This window comes from Saccoglossus kowalevskii, chromosome 3 (genome assembly GCF_978046115.1).
Source record: "Saccoglossus kowalevskii chromosome 3, keSacKowa6.1, whole genome shotgun sequence".
In the NCBI taxonomy this organism is placed as follows: Eukaryota; Metazoa; Hemichordata; class Enteropneusta; family Harrimaniidae; genus Saccoglossus; species Saccoglossus kowalevskii.
Genome location: NC_140643.1, coordinates 13,850,659 through 13,876,032, shown reverse-complemented (window position 1 = coordinate 13,876,032; position 25,374 = coordinate 13,850,659). Strand labels below are relative to the sequence as shown.

Sequence of the window (25,374 nt, the reverse complement as noted above, 5' to 3'; positions counted from 1 at the left end):
GGACATGTTGTTTTTCTCTGATCTACAGTTGAAAACCCTTCAATTCATTAGCCCTTGATTATAAATATACATATTTTACTTGTCACCAATAGCAACCCAATCCTAAGCAGAATTACCGCAATACCATTTATTTCCACTGACATTTCATTTCATTTTCATGACTTGAGTGATTTGACTGTGTTTCAAGTTAATGAACTTGACAGTAAAACAATGAGTTCTATTGTTATTTTACATGTTCACATGCATTTAATTCAGCAAATTTTATGAAAATAGTAAAATTAAATAAGAATAATTAATGCATTTACAGAATGTACCCAATATGAAAAAATTACATAATTTTATGCACTTGGTGTAAAATTGGATAAAAGGCAATAAAGCTTGGATGAATACATGTATGTTTTAAAAAAATCATAAATTCTACAACAGCTGTTACACATGAAATAAACACACTTACATTATAGTTATATATATACGTTAATTGCTTCTTCCTATCGATGGAAATATACTGTGTTTGATTAGAGTATTACATTGCTTCACTGTAAAATAGTTACTGCAACATAAATGCTACTGGGATACGTGTATACATTGTACATGGCAGGATTATAATTATAATTTACGATCAAATATAATAACGTAAAAGACGGAATACATATCAGCATTGTGCCATATGCAGTGAACTAAAAATTAGAATCCGATTGAAAAAAAAAAAACATGCTGATGTCAGACAGTAGTATCCCTTACAGCTCGATTCTTGTTGGTCTGTGACAAGGTTTTATTTTTAGAGATATTTGGCCACAATATGCTAATTGTTCAATTGCGCAGTCAATGGCATGTGTACGCATTGTCAGGAATTCTATTTATAATTTTAGTCATGTGTAATGTAGAGAATTAATGCGGATCCATATCAGACACACCAAGTACATGTAGGTTGACTAGACCATATAAAACAAATACGGTATCTCTGGCAATGAAAAATACACGGTAGACAGGCAGGAAATTTCTTTTAATTTTTTTTTACAATAAGTTGTTCTCTTATGATTTTTGCTAGAAGAACATAGTCATGCTTTAAATACAGATGTTAAAAATGACATCTGAGATAGTTTTCTGAATATATTTCCTTAAAAATAGCAAAGTACTAGTCATTTACTTTGAAGAGAAAAGTAAATGAAATAAAAATTAAATTACAAAATTTGGTGGAATGACAATAGCTAATTAGCACAGAAATAAACAAATTTTTGTTCATTCGCATAAAATAAACTATAAAATTCTGTAGATTTATCAAAAACACAGAATATTATGTGATCTATTAGGTTCAAGCAAATGTTATTTCTGGTATTTTGATACTAGTACTCTCATTAATTTTAATAATGTGGAAATGTCATGATAAGTTGATGCCTTTGAATTCTGTCAATATTTGCAGGTTGAGTGCAATACATGTTCAATTTTAATTACTTTTCAGGATCTACCACATACCACATGTACATGTGTGGATTTAGGGAAAGTTTGAGGCACATGGTACCCCCCTCCGCTGACAAAAAAATGAGAAATCAATTGACAAACCCAGGCCACATCATGAGGAGATTCAATAACCATCACCTATTAACATTACGTTTTTTGTTTAGATAATTTAAAACAGCCTATCACAAAATTGTTTTCAACAACGTTTCAGGAAATACCTGTCACCAAAAGTGTGCTAGTAACAACCTAGATTGGCATGGCAATTTTACATTTTTTTTTTCAAATTTTGCCAATGCGAAATTACGTTTATTTCACATAATTTTGATTACAGGTACACACGTTATCAGATTATGGTGGTATTTGCAATTACAAACAAAATACCAGTAATTAAAGTAATTAAAGCGAGAGGGTCATCACAAGCACAGCAATTGAGTCCCAAGCGACAATATCAACACACGCTAAAAATGCAAAGGCTCATGGGTAGATGCTTGTTTGTAAACAATGACGCGCTATGGCTATCTGACGCATGCGCAGGTGACGACTCCCTCGCTTTAACAATAGGAATTAATTTTCCAAGCAGACATGTTAAATAACTGTTTCAAACAACAAAGAAATGACAGGCATGAATACAAATTAAGTCTACACTCATGCAGATAACAAACATGGGATTACACCATTAACAATGTGAATTTTTTTGTTTTGCTGATGATACTGTCACTAAAATATCATTTTAATTAAAATATTACTATATTAAAAATACCACAGTACCTCCTAAGTATAATCCCCCTTCTTATTTTGAATCTACCGATTTTAATTAAAAATGATTCTATGGAGGCTAACCTGCAGTATGTGTATTTAATTTAGAGATACCTTATTTAGAGCACATGCAAACCAACAAGCTGAACAGATTTGTATGAGTTAATTAAAATAAATAAATATTTAAAAATAATTGTCAGTGGCATTAACTGACATACTAAGTACGATGTATAAATACAAATGATGGTGACGTAGAACTACGTATAAAATTGTTGACATTATTTTACATAACAGGAACTGTATTCAAATTCATGGTAATGATGCTGGCACATCGCTGCTGTTATTTCATTTACCGACAATGAACGTGACACTAATGTTAATGTCAATTCCGATGGTGTGACTAGGTAAATGCTGCATAAACTAATTTGAGCCCACTGGACTTTTTATTAATTTAATTTCCTTGTTGGCCGAAACGAATACCCCCCCCCCCGCCCCTTATATACAATTCTGACCTCCATGTTGAAGCAGAGCTCTTTAAAACGTGTCACATCGCGTAATTCTGGAAGTTTTATCATGCAAACAAATTGAAACAATACCTGATATCGTTGTCCAACAATTGCACGGGTCGATAACCGATCGGTCTGTGATTCTAATGTGCAGATAACGTTGTATCTAAATATTGACCCTCAGCGCAACAACAACGTTGCGATGTTATTAATCCGCAATTTGCTGACATCACGTGATCGTCGTCACATGACTACCACGTTATGAATGACCTCTCGGAAAAGTTCATCCAGCTGAATACTCCCTCAACTGTGACCGAGGGAAAGTCTGACCCAGCCTTGTCAATTACAATTATGTTTCCCCTTCACTTAGTTTTAAATTTTGGATGGTGTTTGATTTTTTTTATATTAAAATATATATTTGTTTTGTAATATTCTCTGTATATGTTTTGTTACCAATGGTGAACCCTTTATTCTTCAATAAAACCCTACTCAAAAATACAATGTATTTTTCATGATCATCATTGCCAGAAATACAAAATACTAGACAATTCTATGTAAGAGTTTATATTTTTGATTACTAAGTTATGCGTTTACACAGACACAGTACCCCCCCCCCCTTTGTTGAGGTACTGTGATTTATATCTGTGATGAGATTGGTAAGTGCTCCGTGTTTATGGGTCGACTAATTGAAATCATGTAGGTGGCTGAAAGATTTGTTTTAAAAAAACTTGAATGCAAGCCAGACTTAGAGAGAACAAAATATGCATGGAAAAGATGATTCTTATTAATAATAAAAATATAGTTAAAACGCGAAAGAAAAAAATTACACCGGCCACACTCGTCACCCCCACCCCCACCCCTATGATTTCAATTGTCTGACGCCTTCCTCGACCTGTGTAATATTTTGCAGGCAACTAAGCCTGACATGTTTGGCGACAGTTATTGCGCCCTCGTCGACGGGTTCGATCCGACCATGGTGACATCGCTGCCGATTAGTCCATTTTTAAACTAATACCATTACTAGACTACTAGTATCACAAAATCGGAACATGGATCCACAGTCCCTCTGATAGAGGAACTGTGATGATCAGACAACTTGATAAGAGGTTATTTGTTCATAAACTCATTTGAGCTCTAACTACTGGAAAACAAAGCCACAAAACAAGACAGGTCTAGAACGATTATTTGGTTTGAGCATGGGAGCATGGTAACCTCAATCCGCTCAATGGTTTGAGTTTACAAACACGCACAATGATACGTCAAAAACAACTTGGTCTGACTCCAGGTGTTATGCCTGGAGGGCGAATAGTGCAAATTCTTGTACGTAGCTTCGCAATAACTCACCTTTCAGCATAGCTATGTATACAAGTATGTGAACGCACAGTTGTCGTTTTCATTGCGATTTTTTTGTTAAGTTACAATGTTAATACAACTACCAACAAAACCATGTATGCAGTCAGCCACAGTCGGCTACTGTCGGCCAATTGTCCCCTCGGTCTATTGAAGCCCTCTTTCTACCGGCACGTGATTCTCATGATGAGTGCCACGGAGATAGGGTGGGCCAGGGGTTTGGGTGTACCATGGAACCATAGTTCCATGGGTGTACCCTCTCCGGGATATCAGAGGTAGTCAACATTACAATAGGGAATCAAGTCATCACAATGTTACACATACATCTAAAATCCGTATGCCTTCGGCCATATCACGTATAATGCATCTTGTCATAGACCCTCTCTCTCTCTCTCTCTCTCTCTCTCTCTCTCTCTCTCTCTCTCTCTCTCCCTCCCTCCCTCCCTCCCTCCCTCCCTCCCTCCCTCCCTCCCTCCCTCCCTCCCTTAATACATTTATTTTAATTTTACCATTTGTACATCATCACTGAGTCGATAGTTTACCAAACAAATGAAATATTTATATTTCGGGAATTGTGTCTCCGTGCGAAAATAGTTAACCACATGGCTTCAGTCCGATGCCTTGTATCCGGTTATTGTTCGTTTTTGTATAATACAAGTTGTATTTCAAGTTGGTGCTTACGCTTACGTTTGGTTGATACACGTAGTGTAATGATGAGTTGTTGGTAAATTCGATCATAACTAATTCAGGAGCCTACACTTCTATGTCTTGCTTGCTTCGGGTGAAACATATGACGTTATGTATTCTGCAAACGATAGTGCCAGTGAGAAACAAGTTTCGAAAGTACTATTATTTTGTTGTTTGTTCCTTTTTCAATTAAAACGTCCTTACTACGCTTCTGTGTCCTTTTATAAATGGCAACGGCACGGAAATTTATAGATAATATCTTTATTTCGTCGATATCAGACTGGCAATTTATAATAATACTAGTAATTAAATACTGTTGATAATGTCCATGTTGCATTGTAGTCGATATGAGTCGATGCGCCCTCGCCGACGGACTCAGGTGAAAGCTGCTAGTGGGTCAGTCGGCGAGGGCGTTTAGTGTTTTATCAATGTAAACACTGTACTATTAATGTAAACACTATACTAGTGGCTACAACATGGTGAGAACTGCTTAAGTTGCAGCCAACAAATATTTCGCAAATATTGTGAATGTTCTAAACTCGAAATTTCTTAGTTGCGCTGACAACAGAAAAATACCTATTAAAAGAAAATTTTAAATAGCGTTCGCTTCGTGAAAAAGAAGCATGATATAATATATATCGTACACTAATACAGTTAAATATTATATAGCACATTAACCAATGGATATAGTATATACCAAACACTGGACAACAGTCAACTCATATTAACTGCTAGGTCACATAGAGGGCAATATTCCTTGTGACCACGTCATTACTTGATTTTCTTTTCGCAGATAAATGCCCAGTCTTGGTTGCAATGGGCGTCGTTCCATGCCTGGTTATCAAGACGCCACATGTGAACACATCGACTCAAACGTGACGAAGGATGACCCGAAGACCAGTTACTAAAATCCAGTGTAGTGTTGTCCACGCAATGCCATTTACCTTTCTGTGGGGTTGAGAAAATAAATAAACAAGTGATTAAATGGTGTTGCGAATTATTTTGTGATTTGATTTGATTTTGACATTTAGTGGTTTTAATCGGTATGATTGATTGATTGATAAACAAGATAATAATAATAATAATAATATTGAGTATAAACGCGTTGGGAGAGGAACGCATCACTGCCATGCCATAATAGTATTACATCGACTATGCAAATAACACTTGTTCCACACTGTTCAAATCATAGTAACTGAGTATATGTTTGATATACATTATTATCATTCGATATTCACCCTTAATTTTATTTCATCATCAAATAATGAACTGTGTGAATGCATGTGCGCGGGCCCGAATTATTGGTGCGTACCTCAAAAGACATGCATATTTGGGTAATTAAATATTTCAATAAACGTGTACTATGTTGCGTGACGTAAATACACCATTGTTCTGTGCGTATCGATATATAATATTGTACGACTAAAGATGCAATATAGACGAAATTGTTGTTCGATACTCTATAATGTAAACCCAATTCGATTATGATTTCTTATAAACTAAACGAATTTGTATTTAACATATCAGTATTGGTTCGGCAGTGGTGGCGGCACGGGGGTCAAGGGGCGCATTCGCCCTGAAAAATGCGCGACCTGTTGCGCCTATGAGCATGCCGCCGCCTCGGTTTTTAGGGGGAATTAAAACCATTAATACCTATGCCCAGTGATTATTATTGCACTATTAAAACATCCAGTGTACATGCGTATCAAAGAATTTCATTATTTCATCGAATATCATGATAAACCATATAGTACAATGTAGTCATCAACATACACTATTAATTATCAATATAAAAAGATACATGTTGTCGTTCATATTGCATCTTTAAACACATACCCAACGTTGATAACAGGTTGTAGAAGTCATACATAGTATATTGGCGGTCACAATAATAAAAAAAGTACCAACACATAAATTATATTGAAAACTTAAATTTGCCATGAATTATACATACATAAAACCTCGGCAAAATATTTTTCTCACTAAATGTTTTTAAAATTTATCATATTTCGGATGAGATATAAAATGTGCCTCGCACACTGTCGCACATCGATTACTCTAATCCTTGGCGACGTGATGGCAGCAACGAATATATAAATATCAAACCTGGTCTATTTGCATGCCTCGAGGTTCGTTTCAGAATAAACATCCTTGGTAGTTTCGCTAAGTGATTTCATAACGTATTAGTTGTTTACATACGACTCTTGCACTATTTCTTAAAAGCAATACTTTAATGAATTCAGGCAATTCCTTTTGAGTAAAATCGGCCGCTAATGTATACATCTACATAAATATTTGTTTTACAATCATCAACACTGTTCGAATGGGCCATTAATGAAACTAATAAGCAACATTGTTTCCGGGACCCCTGTGGGATTCCAATTTCACACTAAATGATTTACCTTCCACCGAGTTTCCGTGGAGGTTATTGTAACCTATACGGTTGCCAATTAGTTTCCCAAGTTTTACTGTCAGCCAATTGTAATATGTCTATCGGACAAATCTGCAATGCTGACATTAGGATAAAAACATTGCCGAGATTAGCGAAATCACATAAAGTACCGTGCATTGAGTTTATACAAATCCCTAATTTCACAAGATTGGCTATTCATACTCCTTAATGAACCCCGGTCTTGGATATATTCCAAAGTACGTCATACATTGTCAGTTGTCATTGTTGTCATTGTCAATGTATTAGTATACGTGACGTACGCTATATACGGAATGGCGAATTTGCCTAAAAAACCACAAAAGAAATTCAATTTTGTCCACATCTTTCCGAAATATTTGTTCAAGGCATGACATAACGCAACGTGAAATTACGTAAATTTGGTTCAAAATTTACTGAGACGATATGCGATACACATAAATGATAAAAACATATGTTGGTTACAATGGGATGGATAGCCACTTACTGGCACATTAGTGCATCCCAGCCACCAGCTGTTAGTTGCATCTAAGACGTCCACATATGCCTCTATTCGGACTTTCTCTTCGTTGTTGTTGATAACCAACAGATCTGCATCCATCACTTGACAAAACAGCCGAGCGTTACTCCAGTTGGTTGACTGTCCCTTTTTAGCGAACCAATAACACGACTGTCCCATTTGAATCCATGGTTCTTTGCATGTTTTTTCTTGTACTACAAAATACAGTATATTATATATGAATGTTGACTGTGTTTGGCGCCTAAAGCTAAAAATGATTATAACACGATGTCATATTTTGTTTAACTAGGAATGACACTATAATGTTATCTTACCTTTCATTGACATAACTATATCGGTTAATAGGTCATTAATTTGATTTGATTGTCGCATGAGTTCAGCTTCCACTTGAACTAGGCGAGTTGCAAGCCGGCTGAGTTGTTCATTATGACTACGACTTTCACTCTGTAAACTTTGGAGTTGATTTGTCACTTCGGTAGACGTAGCAGAACACAAGTTAGCCTGTCCAGTGGGAACCATGAACGTGTATTTACACACATTTGAGTCATCCACAGTGTAGTTGACAGCGGTCTCTCCGTAGCCGAAACTCAGTAAATACAATAAAATTGGCAACATTGTATATATTATCGTGTGCCGTTCCTCGAGTCTTTGCCTCATCTGTTCCTGGTAACTGTGTTTCTTACTTGGCAAACAATCTCCAATTGCGAGAACGTATAAACAGAGAAAATCAATTCGATATAAATAATTGAATGATGTTTATTTAACTTGCAAAGTATTCGCCAGACACATGTCGATTTTAATTGGACTGCTGAGGTACGCAAGAGGTCATTAGTGTATATGATCTACGATGTCGTAAATGATATACTACGAGCCCAGCGTTGAAATGAGTGTCTAGTAGGCGAGCGGCGAAGTCCATGACTTTTTTGATTTTACGTCCTCGCCTTACACAAACTGTCATTATATATCAAAACAAATTTCAGTATTGCTACTTTTAGAATATGTATGATGTGGAGGTGCCTTGTGGTCAGAATATCTCGAAAACAATCTTAAATGATATTCCCATCGTTGGAAAGCACTGTCCACTCGCCGAATGCTAAGGTATGGTTCACGCATGTCGACATAACAAAATATATCATGTATATCAACACAAATGAAGCAAACGTATTTTCGGGCATTTATGAAAAGCTATTCATAATTTAACTTCAGTTTTTACGAAGATTTGTCCGTACGCATAGATATTCGATGTTGGCACATTGTGGAATGAAATTCAAATCGCGAAATTGTTTTTTTTTTTAATTAATTAAAAATATTGCCAAATACATCATAACGATAGTCTATCAATGTATTAGATGTTGTCACTGTTGACTACTGTTTTGATCCAATCTTTTTCAAACTTTGATATGCTATTAACCAGTTTGGGGTCTTGGTCAAGTTCAATTTTAGTATGAGGTCTAAGTATCTTTCTCACGATGTTGATGAAAAGTCACATACAATTGTTTTCTTCTGGTAGTTACGGTAATTCAAATTTGGAAATCTTAATAATCACTATAAAATGTGTGACTAGCAAATATAATTTTTAAGATACGAGGTAAAATGTGGCTTACTTTAATTAGAAATTTGTCAGAAATTTATACTAGTGATAATGAGAACCAGGCGTTATTACTGTGCTCATCAATATCTATCAGTTGATATGTTGTTTATAATAATATGTTGATATGTTGTTTCCAACTTAAATATCGGCTACTATATTTATTCCCCCCAAAATACAAAGTTTTATTAAATTGAAACAAAATCCAACGACACTCACTCACTCAACACAAAAACACAACCACGAGGCACCGTATTACACATTGTAGTATACCAGTTCAATGTTTTTCTCATTTTACTTTAAATTTCGCTTTATTATTATGACCCAGAGCTATGTATTTTTCCGCTTCCACGACCTTTCTGACGTCTGCTAGTGTTTTCGTACCGAATTCGACTTAGATAGATGTTGTACAAATTTTGGAAACATTTATACAATTCATGTTATATTATTCTATAGGGACAATGAGATTGTAATTAATTAATTGACTATGTGTCGCTTTTGTTATAAATTACATTTTGGATTTCTTCTTGAAAATTACTTTGAGGACATTTTGCAAAGTCTCAAAAGACTTAAAATTTGCAAATACCCTGCAAGGTGTTAATATATTTTACAGATATTTTGTAAGAAGTGAAACATACTTTGCAGACACTTTGCAAGGAGTAAAACTACTTTACATACACCTTACAAGGGTTATCAATATATTGCAGACACTTTGCAAGGAGTAAAATACATTGGAGTCCCTTTGAGAGGGGTCGAATACACTTCGAATAGAGCCAACTAATTTGTAGACGTTTTGCAAAGATTCAAAATACTTTGCATAAACTTTTCAAGTAGTCAACATAATTTGCAGACACTTTGCTAGAAGTGAAATACGAATATGTGGCTGTGAAATCAGAATTTGAGAAGTTAAAAATTACACTCACGTAAGGTGACGTTCACGCGCACAGTGGATAGAGGAGGAGAAAAGTGTACAGAATATTTTCTAAGTCTTGAGAAACGCATTATTATTACTGACGACGGTACATGTACCTCAAACATGAAAATAATTCTAAAAGGACAGCATAATTTCTACTCCAAAATATATAGTGAACAAAGTTTGCATATTGTGTACGGCAATCAGAAGATATTTTTGAACGAAGATCAAAGGCAGACATGTGATGGTGATTTAACTTTAATTGAATGCACGCACGCACGCACTTTAGTCTTTAAAATAAAACAATAAATCCCCGGGTTCAGATGTTTTCACTCTAAAATTAGAAACATAGTATAGCTGCTAAATACGGATTAGTATAAAAGAAAAGCCCTGTTGAATAAACTTCATGACATTTTACCACAAACTATTCACCCGGATCAAACCGGCTATATCGGTCAAAATCTTCGATTGATCTCGGATGTATTACATGAAAGCTATTTGGGTAATGTCACAGGTGCTCGTTTATTCATTGATTTCTTAAAGGCCCTCTATTACGTGCTTTGCTTGTGTTCAATTTTGATAGCATTTTCTGATGTTGGGTCAAGGTACTTTATATTAGAGGCAATAGTTCAATTGCGGGGTTGAAACTTTTTGATACAGCTGTGAATATTTCACTGCTAGAAAATAATACCACACTTCATCTACGTGATGCTATTTCAATTCAAAACTCATTAAATGCGCTTACACTTTTTGACTCCCGTGTGCGAAACACACAATGGGAGTCTTTTCGGTTAGTGCATGGTGTGTCTGTGTGTTTGTTACACTGATATCTCAAGAACTAATAATCAGATTTTAATGAAACTTAATCCATAGATGCCCTGGGGTAATGCCCAGACCTGATTAGTTTTTGGTTGAAATCCGTGCTAATTAATTGCCTAATTTGCATAATAATTAGCAAATTTTAAGCATTTTTTCTTGTTTCTCATGTACTGTTAAACAGATTTCAATGAAACTTGGTACATAGATGATCTTGGACAACGCCCAGACCTGATTAGTTTATGGTTGAAATCCGTACATATTAATAACCTAATTTGCATATTAATTAGCCAATTATAAGCTTTCTCGTTTGTTTCTCATATACTATTAAACATATTTTAATGAAACTTTGTACATAGATGCTCTGGACACAGACCGGATTTGGTTTTAATTGAAATCTGTGCATATTAATTACCTAATTTTCAAAATAATAAGCCCATTTTAAACATATTCATGTACTATTAGTATTAAACAAATTTGAATGAAACTTGGTATATAATTGTTCAGAGATAATACGCTGATATGTTGATTAGTTTTGGTTAAAATCTTGTGCATATTAATTACCTAATTAGCATATTAAATTACGTAATTTCACCCATTATCACTGTTTCTTATACACCATTAAATAAATTTCAATGACACTTGGTACATAAATGTTATTGGATAATGCACAGTACTGATTAGTTGTGGATGAAATCCTGTGCATATCATTCATAAAAAAAATAGCTAATTTTAAGCATTTTCACTTGTTTCTCAAGTACCGTTTAACAGATAATACTCAAACCAGATAAAATTTCGGTTGAAATTCCATGCATATTAATTGCCTGATTTGCATATAAATTAGCCAATATTCAACTTTTTCACCAATATCTCAACACTCATCAGATTCAATGAAACTTGGTACATAGACATGCAGATGCTTAGAAATAGGTCATATACATGTTCAGTTTAGGGTTAAATTTCTTTTACTTACTAATTACCATATCACCATATATTAACCAATTTATAGGTGCTCCACAGATATCTAGTGTACCACTGATCAAATGTTAATAAAACTAGGTACATAATTGCTTTTAGATAATCCACAGATCTGATTACTTCAGAGTTGAACTCCATGCATATTAATTACCTGTTATAAGTTTCATGTTTGTTTCTTTATATGCATAGCTGTAATGTACTAAGAACTGTTGCAGAAAAGGAACTGCAACTGGTGCTATAATTTTGTGGTCGGACAAGACATATGACCAATATATTAGATCATATTTCATTAAAAATTGTTAGTTGTTAAACCATAGATACTTTAAACCACCCTAATCATTTTCTCTATTCGAAGCATGTGTGCTTCATGTAAAAATAAAGGACAAAGACAAATCTATGTTCAAAATAAGACGTATTCTAATAATTTGGCATGCAAGAAACACAATGCTTTATGTGTAATGAAGATGTGCTTCTAATATCGTAATAAATACAGTATTCCTTTTTGTGTTCCATGCCTCCACTACCTTCAGCACATGGGGGTTCATTCTAAGCTTTCTTTGATTTACTTTGCAGCTGGTCTAAAAATTAACTATGACAAAACGCAGGCAGTTTGGTTAGGACAGTATCGCTTTCTGGAAAAAGCCATTTCGCTTAAAATGAACCCAGTCACCAGTATTGTCATTGGGCGTCTGGTTTGCCCATGATAATGAAAAAATGATTAAAATAAACTACACAACACGGTCAGAGAAAAATGAAAATTATCATAAATATCTGGCAGCAACAGGATCTATCTTTATTAGGTAAAATAACCATTATAAAATCTATCGCCATTTCTCAGATTTCTAACATTAGTTCGGTTCTTTATACACCAGATTGGGTTATTAACCAAATGCAGACGCTTATTTATAAATTTCTCTGGTCTGGAAAAATGACTAAATAAAGAGAAATGTGATCACGAAAAAGATAGAGTGTGGGGGTCGGAACTTAGTGTTACGTGATTTTTTTGCATTGTAACTGGATCAAACAATTTCAGCCATCAGCCATTCAAACTACACTACCCCGAATGAATGTTACTCAAATCTACCTGCTGACAATACAATGAGAAGGCTTGACATTTTGTTACAAGTAAAACTTACATATAAAGGCGGCCATCCTATCTCGATGGAAGAAAATTTTGTATGAAGGTCAGAGGTCACGTACCTGCAATATAGTAACGTGTAATGTACTATCTTGCAAACAATATTAGAATCTATTTATGAATACTTTTGAAGTACCAGCTATAATTGCAGTTAACAAATGGTCAGCAATCGTTGAGGAAATTCAAAATGATTAGTGGGTGCATTATTTGTTATTACAATGAAACTAAACTTCAGGCTTTTCAATATAAAATACTCCATATAAACTTTCCCTGTAACACTAGGTTACATAAATGCAGTAATACGGATAGTGATTTATGTAATGATTGTGACCAATACAAGTCGATACATTATGTCACTTCCTTGTCCAGTGTAATATAAACTATTCTTGGAGTGATTTAACATGGTATGAAGTAGATATATCTGATTATTTACCATTATCCTGTAAAGATGTAATTTTTGGATTAATACCACTTAATAGAGATAATTTAATTATGAATTACTGTATTTTACTTGGAAATTGGTACATATACAAGCAAAAATAATTCAGAAACCGTCCTCTTCCTATTAGTTTCCATGGCTTCTTACGAGAATTGATAAATAAGATTCTAGTCAAAGAAAGGCAAGCACATACTGCTGATAAATACCATGAATTTACTACAAAATGTACATTCTAGGCTGTAATTTTTAATCTATTATAAGCCTGTATATTCATTGCATATTTAATAAACCCACTATTTTGCCATCCACCACTCTACTTTTATATTATTTGCTAATAAATATGCATAAAGTAACATATGGAAAATCAATATAAATTTTGTTTCTTCAAACCAGCATACTATTCAACCAAGACATGCAACTACGTATAATTATAAATATTATTACTGATCAACTTTTAATTAACAAATACAAATAATCCTAATTTTCTTTTTTAAAAAGGAGTAAAATACTTCAAATACACTTTTGAGTGAAAAGGAGTGAAATGCCTTGCACACACTTTGCAAGGTTTCACAATTCTTTGCAGACACTTTGCAAGGTGTCAAACTCTTTTTTAAACATTTTGCAAAGAGTCAATATAATTTGCACACACTTTGCATTGAGTAACAATACTTTGCAGTCACTTTGCAAAAAGTAAAATTATTTTGCATATACTTTGCAAGGAGTCAAATATTTTGCAGACATTTTGCAAGGAGAAACAATACTTTGAAAACACTTGGCCAGAAGTTAAAATACTTTGCAGACATTTTGAAATGAGTGAAAGATTTTATAGACACTTTGCAAGAAGAAAAAATCTCTGCACAGACATTCCAAGAAGTAAATGATTTTCCCAGGAGTAGAATAACAATGGCCGTTTTTTAGAAGTACGCCATCAGCGGTATTTTATATTATTCCCTCTTTTCAACTAGACGTGACGCTATTAGAATAAAATTATCCTCGGAACAACAAACCCGTTCTTTCCAAATTTTTTTAAAAATTTCTATAAATTTAAAACTAAAACGAGCGTTTTAAAAATATATCACCAGATTGAATGGCATTGAAATGTTATCACATGACGTCAATGTGCTACTTAATTTAATAAATATCTATAAAGATGAAAGGAACGTCTTTGTTGACCTTTTGTCAAAAATGTGGTATATGTGGCACATACAAAATTAAGAGAAGACAGTGGCCAATTCGAAACATGCATTTCATGCTCTCTGGTGACAACTTGTTGTTTGTTGTTGTTGTCACCAGAAAATATATAATAAATAATATACACAATAATAATAATAATAATAATAATAATAATTCTAGTGAGGACCACAGATATAGTTCATAATACTGATGTTATTAATTAAATGCATAGCACGCTTAACTTAAAGATAAATAAAAAATAATTATATACATGGCGCATTTACTGATTCATAAGATACAGTTTTAACAGATTTTTTTTATATGTATCTGCTTTTGATAATTTTTATGGAACCAGGAAGTGAGTTCCAGTTTTTTTGCTGCTGTATAGGTGATACTGTGTTGATTAGTAGTAAGATTCATTCTAGGAATATAATAATTGGAACTAGTAGCTTGACGTGTTGCATAGTTATGAGGAAAAGGTTTTAAGTAGTGGTCAACATTATGGGCAAACGAATTCTTATTAAGATAAAAAACAAACAGACAGGTGTGGAACTTACTGAGTTTATAGATGTCTAAAATATTTAGTTTTTTTTAAATATGAGGGCCGTGGGGCACGAAAATCTGAAAACGTTATCAAGCGAACAATTTTTTTCTAGAGCAGTAGAATTTTGTCAAGAAAGGTTTTGTAGGTGTTACCCCATATTTCAATACAATAAGTAATATGTGGTAAAATGAGAGAGTTGTAAAGCAGGATAAGAATAGATGTTGGGACAAAATGACGGATTTCAGACAAAATACCAATTTTAGGTGAAATAGTTTTACAAATTTGTTCTATGTGTTCTTTCCAATTAAATGTATTATCAATTGTCACAACCAGGTACTTTGTAGATGATACGCCCTCTATAGTTTTATTTTGGACTTTAACGTTACCACAAGTATGAATTGATTTCTGGGGTGTTTTAATTAACATATAATTAGTTTTGCCTGTTTTGATGGTTAATTTATTTGCATTACACCAGTTGCACACCTTCTGGAATTCAGTGTTAATGTTGTTGAGATCAATAACAATATTTCTAAAAACTTTGAAAAGATTTGTGTCGTCCGCAAAAAGGCGGAAATTGAAGACGCTAGAAGAGTTAGAAATAACATTTATATACAAGACAAATAAGATTGGGCCGAGAATTGATTCCTGTGGAACACCGCAGGATATATTTCTGGGCAACGAAGTGCTCGTGTCAACTACAACATACTGCTTGCGGTCGGAGAGGTAGTTTGTAAACCACTGTAGTACTGTGCCCCTAAATCCATAATTTTCGAGTTTACTGGTTAATATGCTATGGTCAATGGTATCAAATGCTTTTTTAGGTCAATAAATATACCAATAGTGATATATCCATTGTCCAGATTTGTAACTATGTCTTTGACTAAGTCAGCCAGGGCCAGTTTAGTATTGTGTTTTTTCCGAAAACCATACTGGAATTTTTGTAGTATTTCATATTTTTCTAAGTAATTAGTTATTTGTTTGCCAACAATTGTCTCAAAAATTTTGCTAATGACAAGAAGAATCGAAATAGGCCTGTTATTTCCCACATATGTGCTGGATCCTCGTTTAAATACTGGAGTAATCCTGGCTATTTTTAGCTGATCTGGGAAAATACCTTTTATAAATGAGCAGTTAATGATGTGCGCAAGGGGAGCTGAGATAATGAAAGATGACTGAATTACAAGTTTTGAGTGAATTAGATCGTAACCAACAGACTTTATGGAGTCTAAATGATTGATCCCGGTGAAAACGTCATGCTCAGACACAGAATGGAAAAAGAATGATTTAGACTGGCATCTATTGAGATATTTGTTATGATCACCGTTGTTAGTTATGTTATCAGCTAGATTCGGTCCAATATTAGTAAAGAATGCGACAACTTCCTCGGCGATATCAGTGTTGTTAGTTAGAATGTTGTCATCAGCATTGACGAGCTTTTGTGGAATGTTATTAGTGGTTTTATTGAGAATTTCATTGATCACCTGCCATTTCTGATTATTGTTAGCAGAGTTTAATTTATTAGTGTAGTAACGTTTCTTGGCCACTTTGAGCAGTTTACATAGAAGATTCCTATACTTTCTATAATAAGTGCGTATCTGGATATTATGTGGATTTTTTTTCATTTTTGTGAAAACTTTATATTTAGTTTTGGTTGATTTTAGCAAACCCTTCGATAGCCATGGCTTATTGGCATGTTTTTGTTAATGTTAGCTGTTTTTTCTTCAGGTGCTCAGAGGAAATAGTGTGGGAAAATGTCATAGAATGTGTTATACGCTTTGTTTGGATCCAAACAGTCATATACGGGCTGCCAAGTGACTTTGCCTAAATCGCTCAAAAATTGAGTTGTAATTGTAAAAATCGAAAATGCCAGATGTAGATTTGAATACGTGATGTAGGTTTTTTATGGTGCCAAAGATCGGATAGTGATCAGTATTGTTGCTTTCGATAACCCCACACTCAATAAAAAAAGTCGGAGATATTAGTTAATAGGTGATCAATGGTAGTATTTGATGTGTCCGTTACTCTGGTGGGGCTGTTAATCAATTGAGTGAAGTTATATGAATTCAGAAGTGCGAGGTAATTATTGGCAGCTGTGGAGTTAGTGGATGTGTGAATGTTAAAATCGCCGAGAAGAATACATGATTTGCCTTTGGCCGACAACTGGCCAAGACATTCTCCCAAGCTAATTAAGAATTCGTGGTAGGGAGTGTTTGAAACAGCGCAAATCTCGATCACGATGAGCGGGGCTCAAATACATGTTGTTTTTATATATACATTTTCAAGATATTTCTGAGGACAACATCTAAAGATGTTCATTTAATTAGTTACACTGAAATCAGTGACTATTTGGGCGTTCACCATATTCACATGTATTCACATGTATTCCCCAGGCCGACAACAATTTAATTCCCAGTTATGTTATATTGTGCAGTCGTTGTTGACTCACTCATATAAGAGTTTTTCATTACGTCCCCCAGCACATCCCCAATTTTAAAATAAGAAACTCTAACAAAAATGACTCCTCTGTTAGGTTGAGCCTGGAGACTCAGTCATGTAGCATTGATTTTATTATACATATACTCACTCATCATACATACAGGTATATATTACATACTTCTCCACACATTTTAAAATAACAAGTTCAATGATTCATTTACACATTAACACAGTATAAGAAAATAATATGCCCCTTTAGAGTGTATGTGACAATATTTTTTTCTCTGTTTCTCATGATCCATTTTAGTTGCACATTGTTTGAAACAAGATAATATTTTCTATGACTTTTTAAAACCCAGATTTTTCAAAATAAATATTTATTTCACTCTATGTCACCAGTCACTAGAGATTTGGCTAAATATTTCCACCTTGGACAAATATCACATGATCTAATACTGATAAAATGATAGCCATTTGCAATAATGTAAATACAAATTTCTCGAAAATATAGCTTGTAGGCCGGATACTGATAAACATGTGCAATTTATTGCAAACAGATGATGTCAGGTTATTTTCATGATCATTTTCATGATCAGGCTTCTACCTTATACAAATATTCCAGATTGCTCTAATCTGTCATCAAATATTATTGTTGTATGTTTTACTGTCTGTTGGAGTATATAAAAATCAAATCAATAGGATAATTATATGGAAAACAATTAAATTCAAATTTAATTTAATTTCCTGGTTAAAAGTGGTTCAAAAGAAACAAATGACAAATATGATTACATTCTTACCACACATTACCGCAATACTTTTATTAAAAAAACATAACTTTCGCGATATATTTTGTAACCGACTTTCTAAAACTCTACTCTTAGTCTTCTCCCCCACCTCCCCACACCCCTTTCTGCATGTGTTCACAGGGTAGCTCCCCAAAGTAACTATCATATATTGTGACTGTTGTCGTTTATAAATGTGACTCAATGCTCTTACAATGCTTATATGAATATGAATTAATCAAATGTGTGTGTCCCAACAAAACAAACATGTCCATAACAACCACATGGGATATCGCTCGCGTGGTATACATGTATGAATTGACATTTTGGCACATAGCAACCATGACATCGCCATTAGCAACCAGGATTCACTTTTTATCAACTTATGTCTCACTCACAACACTTGCTATGACAACAACTGTCTTGCGGATGTGTCCTTAACAACCAGAAAACGTACAAAGCAACAGCACGAAGAACAAATTGCTTGTTTACAATTTTGGCAACCAAATATTATAAAACTGTGATAACAATCAACAATTAACTTAATTATCTCTGCAGAGAGATAATTCTACTGGGTTACCGGGTCTGTGCACTGTAAATTATTGATTTTGATGACGGAGATGAAATAATATGCAACCATTTAGAAATTTGTCAGCTTTGGTCATTTATACTAGCCAGAATAATTATCCATATCGTTCTATTTGATATGCTTGTGTGGAATTAGTTTCTTTTGCATGGATATTAAATATTTGAGTACTTTGGGTCAAATAAATCTTTAAAATATGACCAAATAACAATTGTTGTTCTGTAGTTTTTGATATCACCATGCTTGACACAACTGACTGAATTCTTATATACTATGTAAGCATAATATAGCGATGTATCTGGTACGCTTGTAAACACTTCATGTCAATTGGGTCAAATAAATCATAAAAATATTACCAAATAACAATTGTTGGTCCATAGTTGCTGATATCACGCTGCTCGACACAACTGACTGAATAATTGAAAGCCAAATAAATTTGGAAAACATATGATGTATTGAAAGTTATAACTAGTTATGATATTTGAACACATTTCGTTCATTTGCTTATGGTTACTATAGCTAGATGTCAGTTTTGGTATTTTTATGACAGCAGTCGATGTTTTTTTTTAAATGAAACTATAGAAGTTTTCTACTCTACTCCCCCTCATTTCCCTTTCTACATGTATGCATATGGTAGCTGCACAAGGCAACTGTGATATATAGTGAATGTTGCTGTTTAGAAATATGACTAAATGTTCTTGCAAAATATATGAAATATTAAAATATAAATTAATCAAATGTGTGTGTCCCAACAAAACAAACACGTTCATAACAACCACACAGTATACCGCTCGTGCAAATCAGGTGGTACACAGATATGAAATGGAATTTTGTCACATATCAAGCATTACCTTGCCATTAGCAAGGAAGATTTAATCTGTTTGGATTTTCTAGTGTTTATAATTATTTTATGTCTCACTCGCACCATTTGTTATGGCAACAGGTTTCTTGTGGATGTGCTCTTCACAACCAGAAATGTCCATAGCAACTGCATGAAGAACAAAATTGTTTGTGGCTGTGAAGAGCCTATACAATGTTGGCAGCCATTTATTATGAAATGGTGATAACAATCACAAATTAACTTCATCTTTCTGTAGAGATAACTCTTCAGGGTTACCGGGACTGTTCGCTGCAAATTATTTTATTTTGACGACGGCGATTAAATAATATGAAATCATTTAGAAAGTTTCGCTTAATGCTGCACTTTACCCATAAGCGGGAAGTAATATATGACATCATCAATTAATGTAAGCGTAACATGGCGACGTCTCTGGTCCGCTTGTAAAGACTTTGGTTGGGTCAATTGGGTCAAATAAATCTTTAAATATATGACCAGATACCAGTTTTTGGACCATAGTCTCTGCTATCACCCTGCTGCACACAACTGACTGAATACTTTTGTACTTAACGTGTACAATTTAAGGTAAGTGCTGATTCACCTAATATAGAATTTCATTGTAAGCATCCCATTGTTTATGGTTACTGTTGCTAGGTGTCAGGTTTGGTATTTTTATGACAGCAGTCGATGTTTTTTAATATGAAACTTTAATAGTTTTCTACTCTACTCCTCCTCCCTTCATTTTCTTTTCTGCATGTGTGAACAGGGTAGCTCCCCACGGTAACTCTGATATAAAATCACTGTTGCCGTTTAGAAATATGACTAAATGCTCTTGCAAAATATGTGAAATATTAAAATATAAATTAATCAAATGTGTGTGTCCCAACAAAACAAACATGTTCATAACAACCACACAGTATACCGCGCGTGCATGTCAGGTGGTACACAGATATGAAATGAAATTTTGCAACATAGCAAGCATTACCTTGCCATTAGCAAGGAGGATTTAATCGGTTTGGATTTTCTAGTATTTTTAATTATACTATGTCTCACTCACACCATTTGTTATGGCAACAGGTTTCTTGTGGATGTACTCTTAACAACCAGAAATATCCATAGCAACTGCATGAACAAAAAAAATTGTTTGTGGCTGTGAACAGCCTATACAATGTTGGCAGCCATTTATTATGAAATGGTGATAACAATCAAAAATTAACTTTATCTCTCTGTAGAGATAACTCTACTGGGTTGTCGGGACTGTTCACTGCAAATTATTTTATTTTGACAACGGGGATTAAATAATATGAAATCATTTAGAAAGTTTCGCTTTATGCTGCACTTTACCCATAAGCGGGAGGTAATATATGACATCACCAATTAAGGTAAGCATAACATAGCGACGTCTCTGGTCCGCTTGTAAAAACTTTGGGTCAATTGGGTCAAATAAATCTTTAAATATGACCAGATAACAGGTTTTGTACCATAGTCTCTGCTATCACCCTGCTGCACACAACTGACTGAATACTTGTGTACTTAACGTGTACAATTTAAGGTAAGTGCAGATTCACCTAATATAGAATTTCATTGAAAGTGTTTCATTGTTTATAATTACGGTTGCTTGGTGTCAGTTTTGGTATTTTTATGACAGCAGTCCATGTTTTTTAAAATGAAACTTTAATAGTTTTCTACTCTACTCCCCATCCCCTCATTTCCGTGCACAGGGTAGCTCCCCGTGGTAACTCTGATATAAAATCACTGTTGCCGTTTGGAAATATGACTAAATGCTCTTCTAAAATATGTGAAATATTAAAATATAAATTAATCAAATGTGTGTGTCCCAACAAAACAAACACGCTCATAACAAGCACACAGTATACCGTTTGTGCATGTCAGGTGGTACACAGATATGAAATGAAATTTTGCAACATAGCAAGCATTACCTTGCCATTAGCAATGAGGATATTATCTGTGTGGAATTTCTAGTATTTTTAATTATTCTATGTCTCACTCGCACCATTTGTTATGGCAATTAGTTTCTTGTGGATGTGTTCTTAACAACTAGAAATGTCCATAGCAACTGCACGAAGAACAACATTGTTTGTGGCTGTGAACAACCAATGCAATATTGGCAGCCATTTATTATGAAATGGTGATATCAATCAAAAATTACCTTTATCTTTCTGTAGAGATAACTCTACTGGGTTGCCGGGACTGTTCACTGCAAATTATTTTATTTTGACGACGGGGATGAAATAATATGAAACCATTTAGGAAGTTTCGCTTTATGCTGCACTTTACCAATAAGCGGGAGGTAATATATGACATCATCGATTAATGTAAGCGTAATATAGCGACGTCTCTGGTCTGGTTGTAAAAACTTTGGGTCAATTGGGTCAAATAAATCTTCAATATATGACCAGATAACAGTTTTTGGACCATAGTCTCTGATATCACCCTGCTGCACACAACTGACTGAATACTTTTGTACTTAACGTGTACAATTTAAGGTAAGTGCTGATTCACATAATATAGAATTTCATTGAAAGCCAAATAAATGTAGACAGCATGTGAAGTATTGAAAGTCAGAACTAGTTATGATATTTGAACAAATTGCGTTCCATTGTTTATGGTTACTGTTGCTAGGTATCAGTTTTGATATTTTTATGACAGCAGTCGATGTTTTTTAAAATGAAACTTTAAAAGTTTTCTACTCTACTCCCCCTCCCCTCATTTTCTTTTCTGCATGTGTGTACAGGGTAGGTCCCCACGGTAACTCTTATATAAAATGACAGTTGCCGTTTAGAAATATGACTAAATGCTCTTGCAAAATATATGAAATATTAAAATATAAATTAATCAAATGTGTGTGTCCCAACAAAACAAACACGTTCATAACAACCACACAGTATACCGCTCGTGCATGTCAGGTGGTACACAGATATGAAATGAAATTTTGCAACATAGCAAGCATTACCTTGCCATTAGCAAGGAGGATATTATCTGTGTGGAATTTCTAGTATTTTTAATTATTCTATGTGTCACTCGCACCATTTGTTATGGCAATAAGTTTCTTGTGGATGTGTTCTTAACAACTAGAAATGTCCATAGCAACTGCACGAAGAACAACATTGTTTGTGGCTGTGAACAACCAATGCAATATTGGCAGCCATTTATTATGGAATGGTGATAACAATCAAAAATTACCTTTATCTTTCTGTAGTGATAACTCTACTGGGTTGCCGGGACTGTTCACTGCAAATTATTTTATTTTGACGACGGGGATGAAATAATATGAAACCATTTAGAAAGTTTCGCTTTATGCTGCACTTTACCCATAAGCGGGAGGTAATATATGACATCATCGATTAATTTAAGCGTAATATAGCGACGTCTCTGGTCCGCTTGTAAAAACTTTGGGTCAATTGGGTCAAATAAATCTTTAATATATGACCAGATAACAGTTTTTGGACCATAATCTCTGATATCACCCTAATGCACACAACTGACTGAATACTTGGGTAGTTAACGTGTACAATTTAAGGTAAGTGCTGATTCACATAATACAGAATTTCATTGAAAGACAAATAACTGTAAACAACATATGAAGTATTAAAAGTGCGTTCCATTGTTTATGGTTACTGTTGCTAGGTTTCAGTTTTAGTATGTTTAACAGCAGTCGATGTTTTTAAAATGAAACTTTAATAGTTTTCTACTCTACTCCCCATCCCCTCATTTCCGTGCACAGGGTAGCTCTCCACGGTAACTCTGATATAAAATTACTGTTGTCGTTTAGAAATATGACTAAATGCTAAATATGTGAAATATTGAAATATAAATTATTCAAATGTGTTTGTTCCAACAAAACAAACACGTTCATAACAATCACACAATATACCGCTCGTGCATGTCAGGTGGTACACAGATATGAAATCAAATTTTGCAACATAGCAAGCATTACCTTGCCAGTAGCAAGGAAGATTTTATCTGTTTGGAATTTCTAGTATTTTCAATTATTCTATGTCTCACTCGCATCATTTGTTATGGCAACAGGTTTCTTGTGGATGTGTTCTTAACAACCAAAAATGTGCATAGCAACTGCACGAAGAACAACATTGTTTGTGGCTGTGAACAGCCAATGCAATGTTGGCAGCCATTTATTATGAAATGGTGATGACAATCAAAAATTAATTGTATCTCCCTGTAGAGATAACTCTACTGGGTTACCGGAACTGTTCACTGCAAATTATTTTATTTTGACGACGGGGATGAAATAATATGAAATCATTTAGAAAGTTTCGCTTTATGCTGCACTTTACCCATAAGCGGGAGGTATTATATGACATCATCAATTAAGGTGGACGTAACATAGCGACGTCTCTGATCAGCTTGTAAAAACTTTGGGTCAATTGGGTCAAAGAAATCTTTAAATATGACCAGATAACAGTTTTTGGACCATAGTCTCTGATATCACCCTGCTGCACACAACTGATTGAATACTTGTGAACTTAACGTGTACAATTTAAGGTAAGTGCTGATTCACATAATATAGAATTTCATTGAAAGCCAAATAAATGTAGACAGCATGTGAGGTATTGAAAGTCAGAACTAGTTATGATATTTCAACAAATCGCGTTCCATTGTTTATGGTTACTGTTGCTAGGTTTCAGTTTTGGTATTTTTATGACAGAAGTCGATATTTTTTTAAATGAAACAATAGAATTTTCTTCTCTACCCCCTTCCTCCCATTTCAAATTAATTAATTTATCTGTCTGCAAGGATAATTCCACTGGGTTACCGGGTCTGTGCACTGCAAATTATTTTGATTTTGATGGCGGGGATGAAATAATATTAAACCACTTAAAAATTTGTCAGCTTTGGCCATTTATACTAGCCAGAATAATTAACAATATCGTTCTATTTGATATGCTTGTGTGGAATTTGTTATTTGTGCGTAGATGGTGAATATGTGAGTTGTTATCTCCACAAATTAGCGCTTCAAACTGCACTTTACCCATAAGCGGGAGGTAATATATGACATCATCAATTAAGGTAAGCGTAACATAGCGACGTCTCTGATCCGCTTGTAAAAACATTTGGGTCAATTGGGTCAAATAAATCTTTAAATATGACCAGATAGCAGTTTTTGTACCATAATTTCTGATACCACCCTGCTGCACACAACTGATTGAATACTTGTTCATAACACGTTCATAACAACCACACAGTATACCGCTCATGCATGTCAGGTGGTACACAGATATGAAATCAAATTTTGCAACATAGCAAGCATTACCTTGCCAGTACCAAGGAGGATTTTATCTGTTTGGAATTTCTAGTATTTTCAATTATTCTATGTCTCACTCGCACCATTTTTTATGGCAAGAGGTTTCCTGTGAATGTGTTCTTAACAACCAGAAATGTCCATAGCAACTGCACGA

The 25,374-nt window shown here is 34.3% G+C and overlaps 2 protein-coding genes across 2 annotated transcripts in view; both read right to left on the bottom strand.

Annotated features, from left to right (window-relative positions):
- The window catches only part of LOC100372551 (GRAM domain-containing protein 4-like), a 35,519-nt gene extending 32,522 nt beyond the window's left edge, over positions 1-2,997 (bottom strand). The window contains exon 1 of the mRNA XM_085496788.1: positions 2,811-2,997. The gene's annotated coding sequence lies outside the window, so the exon portion shown is untranslated. The remainder of the gene's footprint in view (positions 1-2,810) is intronic.
- Positions 2,998-5,002: 2,005 nt separating this feature from the next.
- On the bottom strand, positions 5,003-8,395 carry LOC102806768 (C-type lectin mannose-binding isoform-like). Its single transcript, XM_006825049.3, has 3 exons — positions 8,020-8,395; positions 7,673-7,899; positions 5,003-5,705 (listed from the first exon to the last, which is right to left on the bottom strand). The coding sequence occupies exons 1-3, from the start codon at positions 8,360-8,362 to the stop codon at positions 5,529-5,531; spliced, it is 747 nt and encodes a 248-aa protein (XP_006825112.2). The 5' UTR covers positions 8,363-8,395; the 3' UTR covers positions 5,003-5,528.
- Positions 8,396-25,374: the final 16,979 nt, after the last annotated feature.